Raw genomic sequence first — 10,610 nt, forward strand, 5'->3', positions numbered from 1 at the left:
CAAAGAAGAATGAAGCTCACCGCTGCCGGAGCAAAATGATCACCTGGATCAGTGGTTCTTCCTTATTCCTTGATTCCTTCTCAAAGCTCTTTCTTAAAACCTTTGACAAAATCCAAACCCTGTTTGTGAATTGTGTTTTTGTTTTGTTTGTTTTGGTTATTTTTGGTGTAGTAAAGCTGATCCCATACATCTCAAGTGTTAACAAAGCCATACACCTACCAATAAAAAATTTATATTTGAAATCTTCATCAAATAATTTTAAAATGTGTTAAAAAAAAAAAAAATCCATAAGGCGCCACTTCACGTAAGGCGGAGCACTGCCTTACCATCTCTAGACCGCATCAGCCCCAAGCGCCTTAGCAGCACCTTAAAAACTATGGTTAAAAATCTATCATTTTTTTTTTCGTTGGAGAAGATCTAGCTATTTTTAGCGAGCTTTGGTATTACTAAAATATCTAAAAGTGACACTGAAAGAAGGCTGGCTGGAGGAGAAGAGCTGATCCTTGGCCTCTTTTTACAAGTGTTCCATGGTGGATATGAACTGTAATTGAAGCATTTATTGAGGATCTGTTACCTGGTGAAAGAGTGGAAAAGCATATTCCAGTACCCCACAGACAAATTCTTCCCCGACGGTGTTATCTATGAAGTGTTGAACATTGGGAGAATTGGATCCATGCCATTGGCAACATACAAGAACTATTGCTTTTACACCAAGCAAAACCCTTATATAAATCAATTGAAATGCACAAATTATTATTTGATTTGAGGTTTCAGAGATGGCTACAGAGGAGGTAGATGAAGATAATGGAAGAGTAGAAACAAAGAACATGAAGCTCACCAAAAGGAGAAGAGAAATGGAGTTTTGAGGAGTCATGAAGATAATCGCAACAACGAAACCCATATCTCCGTCGCCACCCCAACCATGAGGCCTTCGATCTCATTGATGATGGTGACGGAGATGGTGATGATGATAGCGATAGAGATAGTGATGGAGAAGAATAGTGACGGTAGAGCATCGGGGCTGGGTAGATTAGGCAAGACAACAAGTACCCAATGGTGTAGATTTGACTCTTCTAATCCAACGGTCAAGACTTGCGCATACCTAATACCTGGGTATCCTGTTAGCATGCCTATCCCTCTCCCTTTTATCTTTATTCATTTCTAAAGCATATTTTAGTTGTTTTAATTAAATTATGTGTTTTCTAGTACTAAATTTTGTGCACACAATAATGCACATTGCTAACCTATGGTCCAAAGCCAAACAACCATTTTGTTTTTGTTTTTGTTTTTGTTTTTGTTTTGTTTCGTTTCTTATTATTATTTAATATTTTGAAAAGGGTTCCACTTTGTTAAAAGGGCCTAAATAGGGTTTCCTAAAAGTTTTGGGAACTAATTTGGCTTTTTGGGCCTCGAAACCAGCAACTGAAACCTTCTAGGTTTCGACCGGAATTTCACGGTTTCATGAAATATTTCAGTTTCAAACCTAGTCAAAACCAGGCACGAAACCGAAACCTTAAATCTTGCAATGCCCCCCAATACAACCAAGCAAATTGTGCATTAGCAGCATGGTTGTCAAGGAAGCACCTACGCACCTTTTTGGTGTCACCTTGGGTCTTTTCGCCCTCAACGATCTTGGGTCGCCTTGCCACCTTGACAAATATGATTAACAGACACAAGCAACGGATAAGGGTGCTACAGAAGTAAGAATAGGTAAGTGATTCTGGTCAAAGTTGTCTTAGAGATTTTTCCTTTTTCCTTTAAAAAAACCCTCCAGATAGACTGAGGACCATTGATTCAATGCCAGAAGACTGATCCAATATAATCAGTGAATTGGATGATCTATCCAGGTTTTGGCATATAACCATTTTAGTGTGTGTATATATTTGATGAATTTTTAAACTCATTCAGTTTTCACATTGATTTTCCAAGTTGATTACCCGGGTTATCAATCCACTCAGATCAGTGGGATCCTAAGTGAGTCAATGTTTCTAGATTGAAAAAAGTGACCCAGAGAAATGATAGCAACTGCATCCTTACTTTAAAGGCCCCTCTATATACAAACATAGACCTAATTCTCTTGCAGCCGTCCCTTACATATTGATTCCTAACAGGAATACCAAACACCCCCCCCCCCCCCTCCCAAAAAAAAAAGAGGACCCGGAGGGGGGGTGGGGGAGTGAACCTTGTGAGCAGGGCAGTACAGAAAAATGGATTCTGCCCGTTTTTATTTTTCTCCCATGTTCAGCCTTTGAACCCCGTGAACACATCAAGCCCACTACTAACCAAACAATTGAAAGGAAAAACTGAAGATCCAACTTCAGTTTAACATTTGGATCAATAAGCCGCCAAAATCGACTTCAATAACTAAATTTGTGCTTCCAAAATGCATCCTAGAACCTAGTGTTCAAACAGTGGTCATCACAAATGCCTCCCAGGATAAGAAAAGAACTTAATTCTTATACAACTAATAGCTTGGAAGTTGTAAACTGGACAACCAGAACCACAAATAAATGAGAATTCCCAACCCATAGAACAGTTTGAACAGGGCATGTGTTACCTTTTGGAGAATAGGTCACTTCATTTCTTCTGTTCCTGTTTTTGGGTGATTATGCATATAGTCTAGGTCCTCATGGTTCCGGCTGTACACTATCTTTATATCAATAAAATTTTCCAGTTGCTTATGCATACACAGACGGTTTGAATAGACTGCATAAAGAAATGAATACACTATCATGGACCATAGGACCTTGGCAATGAAAAAACATCGAAACATGTGCTCTAAAAAATTCCAGTCACAATTGGCCAACCTTTTAAAGTGAACGAACATGCAAAAAAATTATTGGGGTTAATACAACTTCCTCTTGAGCTACTCCGAGAATTATTTATTAAGAGGGTTAAAACTTAAAAAGTGCCACTCTGTGTCTCTTTTTATACATGAACACTAGGGCTTAACCTAGTAGAGGATACAATGTCAAAACAAGAAGTCATACTTCCACAGTTTTCCCACCGATAATCTAAATCCTGCAGCTAAGAGAGAGGCAGGAGAAGAAAGCCTTTAGAATGTTATGGCTTCAAGAAAGGTGACAAAAATGCTTTCTAGCAGATAGCGTTATTTATTCCCCTAAAGCAGTCAACCAATGAACTTGCAACATAATCCATTTGTCATGTAATTTAAGAGGTAATATTGTCAAACCTGAGAGCTTGCTCGAAATGAAAGACACATTAATGATGCCGCAGGTACAACCATTTTGTTAGCTTCAACTCCATTTCCTTCAGAAACAATGGGTAGTTTAAGACTCTTCCCATCCGAGAAGTTGACTTCCCTTGAGGGAAACTTCACAGAAGATATGGCAGGAATGATAATTTTATTTGCCATTGCAATCTGCAGAAGTTCATCAGCAAATTTCAGGCTAATAATAGCAGTTAATGTGCTAATCGTTACGATGACCAACTTATCTAACCAATTCAATATTGTTTTCCCTTTGCTGATATGATATGTTACCTGAATTAAAAGCTTAAACTAAAAAACCCGACAAGATACTAATATAATTTGTTGAGGGTTTTTTTTGAAAAAGGTACTAAAACCCTGTAAGGGTTTGTGAACCCTAGGATGCAGTGATGAACTTCAGCACATGGTGAAGGAAAACTTTGTCCTAATTTCTTATGCAATCCTTAAGATGGTAACCTAGTTAAGAAACAGAGGAAACAATTGATCACCTTACCACCATGTTTCTTCAGCTCAGAAATGTCAGCAAAGTATCCTCTATTCATTTCATCTGCACTGCCCTAAAGCACATGAAATGGTTTTGGTGAATTAATTCCATTTCAAAATTTCTTTCACTTTTTCGGAAAATTATAATGTAATAGGAATAATAATCAGAGTGAGACATATGAGAACGTACAGTCTAGCACGCTCCTTCTCAATGGCCGCTTTGTTGCCGATCTGCAAAGAAATTGGTTCTTATCTTCGAGAAATTGTAAGGTTTTCCTTAAGGAAGAGAAGATAGAGACCAAATGAAACAAAGAAAGAGAAGAAGAAGACGAAGAAGAAAACCTGGTAGATGTCGAGGCAGCGACTGGTAGTCTTCTGCGAGGGGAGAAAGAATAGCTTTGCTTCATGGCTTCCTCTGAGTAGCAGACCTGAAATAGTAGCTTTTCCGATGGCGTTACAGTGGTGAGCCTTCATCAAATGCTTCAGCCACTGCATCATCATTTTTCACTTTGACCTTCTTGTTCCCTCAATCCCTCTGGGCAAGGCCCGACCAAATTCTAATACTCTGAACAAAGATTCGAAATTCGGAAACGATTCGGTTTGATTTTCGTTTCTATTTATATGATCTATTTGTTTACCAAAAAAAAAAATATATGATATATATCTATATTTTTTCCATTATTTGATATGATTTATGATCCTTATTTATATTTGTTATAAATTAAAAGGGAAAATGACAGGCATGCTAGCAAGATACCCAGGTATCAGGTATTCTAACATGCCTGGACCGTTGGATTAAGGACATTAAATTTGGACCGTAATTCAGATTTACAGGCTATAGTTAAAATACACAACATCTTTTTGGTATAATACCTGACAGTTCTGAGGTATTGGGAATTACGAATATGATCTCTCTCCTGTCTCCTCCTGCCTCTCTTTTCACTGTCTCTCTCATCTCTGGTAGTGGAGGCTAGCATACTTGAAGGAGAAACTCACCGGGTCTGCTACTGGAAGAAGCAACACACCTTAGTCATCGGAAACTAGAAAGCTTCAGGAGTGGGAAGACCCAGAAAATGAAATATAAGCAACAGTGTCATTGAGCAAAGCCCAATATAGAAGAAATGTAAGATATTTCTTCCTGATTGGAAAACGACGGTAAAAATTTTCATCCAAAGGCAGTGAGCGAGGTTAGTGTTGTTGCGATTAAGGGTTTGAAGGTCTATAAGAGATACGGAAGACGAAGGAAAGATGCAAATTTTGCCGCTGTTGTAGAGGAGCTTTGGTTCGTCTCCCTCGTAAAATTATTATAAAATTTATGTCCCTGTTATGTTTTTTTGGGTATGAATTGTTTAATGAGTTACGGAACACGAAGGAAAGATGTAAATTTTGCCGTTGTTGTAGAGGAGCTTTGGTTCGTCTCCCTCGTAAAATTATTATAAAATTTATATCCTTGTTATGTTTTTTTGGGTGTGAATGCATTAGATTTCGCAGCTCAGAAGCCGAGTTCTGAATCAATATTTGACATAGAGAGATGAGAAATCGTTAGTTCCTGATGGCCAAGGGACAAGATGAGGGCGGCCGAGGTATTCCATAAATTTTTGGTTTCTTCTGCGGTAAATTGCATATAGGTGTGATGGGGTCAGTTTAGATTCATGGTTAACTAAATACATTGAGAACTTTCATGGGAATGATTAATTTTGACAGTGTGGATGTGCAGGCAGGTATAGGTTTGTCCAAGGATGAGAAAATTCAGAAGCTAGAGCTACAACAAAGGGTTTGAAGATGTAATAATTGCTCTTAATCATTATTTGATTTTGATTTTGAATGGGGCAAAACATTAAATAGTAGTTGCCATTTTGTTTCTTCTTTTGTCTGGTTTTGAGTGGATCATTATATGACATCTTTTTAAAATGAGATACGTAGATGAGTAGTTAGTAATGCATGAATGTTGTGGTAAGATTATGGTTGGTGTCGTAGTTAGTGATGCATGATTTGATAGGGTATTCTGATTTTGAAATTGATAGAATTAAGCAAATTCATACCCTAATCATCGCTTTATATGTTCACTTTTTTTCTTTAAATGTGAACATGGAAAGGAAAAATTGTTGATGAGAACTAATGAATCTCAGGAAAAATGCTACACTCAGTATTGGACAGAACCTTGTCCAGCAGTGATGCGAAAAGATGAGTTGAAGTTTGCTTTCTGGAGGTAGGACAGGTAAGGCTTGGGCTGAATCTTGTCCAAAGTGTGGTTGAAGATGCGTTGATATGAATAGAAATAAGAGGGGAGAATAGAAGAAAATAGGACTGGGCAATCATATTCGATGTTCCTAAGCAGTAACAGTTGGGACTTAAAAAAGACCATACTTATATAGCAGGAAAGCATACTTCAAAGCAATAGTCCAGTGTTCCGTTACACATCTTGTTAAGAAACAGCTTACCAGTCAACATCCAACTTAAATTATTTGAAATCATCTTACCAACTAATTTGAGAAATGTACATAATTTGAATCCAAATTTTCTTGGTTGGAACCTTGTTACATGATATTTAGAAGCCTAGGTTTGGAACCTACATAGAATAATGTTAATTTTATTTTTTTGTTTTTGTTTTATGTTTAGGTGGGAAACGGAAGATGGGAAAGGTGGAAGAGAATAACATCATATCTGCAACGTAATACACTCACTCCAATGTTAATCATCAGGTTGGTGATATTAATTAATTGTAAATTTTAGATTAATTTGATGACGTTTTAAACTTGGTAGATAGTTATAGGCTTGTAGTCATCTAAAAATAGTTATATTTGTCGAACATATGACAATGAAAAAGTAACGTATACTCTCTCTCTCACACACACACACACACACAACAAAAAACATACACACAAGGGCTAGTACGTTCCCCACCCACACCCTAGTAGTACGCTATGATAAGCATGTGGATGCAAATCAAGTCAAGATCCATTGGACATTGGTCAGGTGGTACCCCTATTATTTTTTTGTTGTGTTGATTAGGTAGCAACGTTGTTTCAAATTGATGGCAATTTTGGTACATTTGGGAGAAGATGCTCGGTTGGTTGTTGGGATATGTCATCCAGAAATATGAAAGTGGTAAAAGTTAAATCGAGCACAATCTTAAACACGTCCGACTTGTTATGTAGTGATTTGTTTTGCATTAATTCAGATGCATGTTATAGCAGTAGAGGTTCCGGCTTAGGAATTTCCGTTTCATGTTATAAATGTGGTTTTTATGTTTTTATTTATTTTATGTTTATTTTTGTCAAAATGCGTTTTTTTAAAGCATTGATTTATTGGGAAATTTTGGGCTAGTTCAATGTCTTAGGTTGCTGTTGCCATTCTTGTTCTTCTGGAATGCACTGATCAGTCTATAAAATTTGATAGTATTTTATTGTGCAATCAACGTACAAGTCAAAGCTCGTAAGAGAGACTTATTGTTGCGGCATCAGTAGAGATGGGCGATGTGGTGGAGGAAGACTCTAGCGTTAGGCGTACCTGGTTTTATATGGAAAAAGGTAAATTATTTGGATTAAAAAACATTTCCTATAGGTGAATTCTAAACAAATATTTGTGCTACAAGCTGCAATTGTGTTTGATGCTTTTGACAAAGTTTGTATATGGTAGCAACGAAACAATCAGAATTAGAGCAAGTTATAGAAGCAGATGCAAGGGAGATGGAGATTGAACTACAAGATTGGGATGACGAGACAAAAGAATCTATAGTAAATGAGGAAGGGATTGGTGTTAAAGAGGGTATAGCAAAAGGCAATGATTGTGGAGAAGCTAATGAAGAGCAGGATAACGTGTATGTAGCTAGTGATGATGCACACGTAGCTGGAACAACCTTAGGAGGTACCGAAACACCAGAGATTTTGCCTTACATTGGGATGACATTTGATGACCTAAATGTGGCCTACTTTCTCTATAATAAGTTTACGGGGAAGAGAGGCTTTAGTATGTGCATACATTGGATAAATTATTCAAGGAAAAAGGGAGTTAGATGGATCAAGACGGGTACTGTCAAAGAGGTTTGTTTGTTATAAAGAAGTTTTTCGAAATATAAACAGCAAGAATCAGAAGGGCAGAGAGGTGCGTCGTCGAGCAGAGGTAAGGGTTGGTTGTCCTACATTTATTATGCTTAAAGCCACTTCTAATGGTTGGGTAGTTGAGAAGTTTGAGGTTAAGCACAATCACTCAATGGTTGTTCCAGAACAAATATTCAGACTTGGCTCACACCAACAGTTATCAGATGAAGTGAAGTTGATAGTTGGTAATCTTTAGAAGAATAGTTTGGGTCCTACACAAATTAATGATCTTATTGTAGAAATCTTCAATGGTCAACGTAATATTGCTGTGAGGGGGGGGAAAACATATAAGATTTATGAAGAGCAATGAAAGGTAGATGTGTACGGAGGATTGCCAATTGGTTTTAGCATATTTTGACTCCATCCGAGCTAAGGAACCTGACTTTATTTATTCCATTAATTTATCTGATAATGGGATGCTGAGTGGAATTTTTTGGGTTGATAGTAGAGCGAGGTCTACTTATCGGTTGTTTGGTGATGTTGTCTTGTTTGAAACGACGTACAAGAAGAACAGATATCGGTGGCCATTTGGGCCATTCACTGGCGGTAACAACCATGGACAATCTATTTTATTCGGTTGTGGTTTGATTGCCAATGAAACTAAGGAGTCATTTGAGTGGTTTTTCAGAGCATGGATGAATGCAATGGGAAACAAGGAACCAAATGCCATTATTACCTATGAGTGCACTGGCATTGTACCCGCTGTGTCAAGTGTTTTCTCAAATGCAGTCCATCGATTTTGCTCATGGCACGTTGCAAAGCATGCCCAAGAACATTTAGTTTCGTTATGGTACAGATGTCCAAAATTTAAGCAGGAATGAAATTAGTGCATATATCGTACGTGGACGGAAGAATTTTTTTTTAAGCGATGGAAAGCAATGGTTGTGAAATATAACTTGAAGGACAACTGTTGGTTGAACGATAAGTATGCCCAAAAGGAGCATTAGGTTCCATGTTATTTGAAGAAGTGTTTTTTGTGGGGATGAGCTCGACACAACGAAGTGAGGGGATGAACAGTTACTTCCAAGGTTATTTTAAGGGAATAATGACATTATATAAATTTGTCAAAATTATGAAAAGGCTATTGCTAGGCATAGAGAGAAAGAAGATGAGGCAGAGTTGAGAACATCTACCCAATCACCTCAATTGTCCTCACAACATTCTTTAGAAGAGCATGCGGGTGAGGTGTACACTAGGAGGATGTTTGATATTTTTAAGAAACATCTCATTTCCAGCTTTAGCCTATCCGCGAGAGAAGAATCAGTTGAAGGGCCAGTGTGTAAGCTTAGGGTGGGGCCTTTTAAGATCCCAATTGAGCAAAGATGCATGGTGGTATACAACTCATCATAGGAGGAGGTCCAATGTGAGTGTCATTTTTTTGAGTTCATAGGTATACTATGTAAGCATGCATTAAAGGTGTTTCAAATCTTGGACTGTGATGCTATTTCATTAAAGTACGTTATATGTAGGTGGACAAAGGAAGCTAGTTCTGGCTTGTCCTCTGGTATTCCAGGTAACTCAAATGATGATATAACAACGCGATCGCTATAGAGATTACGGCAAGTCAATATATCAATGATGTCCTTGGCTTGCTCATCACCAGATGGCTATGCAGTTGCTATGAGAATATGTCAATGGTTTTGTGACAATTATGCCACCAAATTGCAGAATTTGACTGGTGGTGTATATGGAGATTCAACAAATCTTACACAACCACAACAAAATTCGAGACAAAAAAAAAAAAATTTCAATTACTGCTAATCAACCCCCACCATCGTGTTGATGGCAAAATAATGGGAAATTTACTTCCACCTTAATAATAGCTACAACTCTTCCATAGCCAATCAACAAGAAGTCTGCCTACCAAGCTGTATCCCAGGGGTTATGGTCATCATCGCCATGCATATTCATTTACAAACAACATAAAGTTAGATTAGACATACCAAAGGAATAAATAGAACTAAATATGTTCAAGTAATTAATCTCATACCAAACACCAACTCCAAAACATGATCAACCGACCAAAGTAGTTATGTACCTCATTTGTTTTTTTTTTTTTTCCTTTATTTTTGTTATACTAAGTCATGCAATTCAGTCAAAACACGCATGAGTTCACTAAGCACGTCATCAATTGCTCTTAAGAAGATAGAAATCTGCTCGTGCATAATGTTACTCTTCTCCATCAGTTTTGGCCATTCGACCAACAACTTCGACACTGTAGAATCTGGTAGGGTGTGTACATATGGGCTTTCAATTGTCTTAAATTTCTTACTAGGAGATGGGGTATCAGGGCCTTTAGCACTTCCTACATCATCTATTTGTTGAACCTTCTTAACTGCAATGTTAGTTGACATATCTGGTTCATTTGAAGATGGTGGGAAACAATTAGTACCTATAAACGTCAAATGCCTAACCTAATAGATGTGATAGATTCATATGGTGCAAATGCTGTTGAAGGTCTTTTTATTTCTTTACTTTTTTTTGGGTAAAAGAGGGATATATTATAATGTTTCGAAGTGAACAAGATACCAGATGTAATTAACTTCACTCAACACCCTATTAGGTCATGAAGCCATTTTAAGGCTCGCAGATGCTGACGGCGTTTAGTAGAACAACGTGAACAAAGACTGACACGTTACCTCTGCCAGCTCCTTCTTTGCAAGCTGTGAACCGTATCTTTTTAATTTTTTTTAATCATTGAACCGTCTTCAACACTCACGCATTATATCATCTGAAGATACTGTTGTCCAAGTTGGCAACGAAGCTTCCACGAAACCTGCAAGCTGCATAATTCGTAT

The 10,610-nt window shown here is 37.6% G+C and overlaps 1 protein-coding gene across 2 annotated transcripts in view; it reads right to left on the bottom strand.

The window, feature by feature from the left end:
- LOC122062446 overlaps nucleotides 1–4,313 on the bottom strand; it is an 8,103-nt gene extending 3,790 nt beyond the window's left edge. Inside the window, exons 1-4 of one of the 2 annotated variants that reach the window (XM_042626095.1) lie at nucleotides 4,055–4,313; nucleotides 3,903–3,943; nucleotides 3,718–3,781; nucleotides 3,194–3,382 (exon numbers count right to left, since the gene is read on the bottom strand). In XM_042626095.1, coding sequence (XP_042482029.1) covers nucleotides 3,194–3,382; nucleotides 3,718–3,781; nucleotides 3,903–3,943; nucleotides 4,055–4,213 — 453 coding nt within the window. In that variant the 5' untranslated portion in view covers nucleotides 4,214–4,313. Of the gene's footprint in view, nucleotides 1–3,193; nucleotides 3,383–3,717; nucleotides 3,787–3,902; nucleotides 3,944–4,054 lie in introns of both variants that reach the window. The other variant, XM_042626105.1, reaches the window with a different exon arrangement.
- Nucleotides 4,314–10,610: the final 6,297 nt, after the last annotated feature.

The sequence above is a fragment of the Macadamia integrifolia genome, chromosome 2 (genome assembly GCF_013358625.1).
Source record: "Macadamia integrifolia cultivar HAES 741 chromosome 2, SCU_Mint_v3, whole genome shotgun sequence".
In the NCBI taxonomy this organism is placed as follows: Eukaryota; Viridiplantae; Streptophyta; class Magnoliopsida; order Proteales; family Proteaceae; genus Macadamia; species Macadamia integrifolia.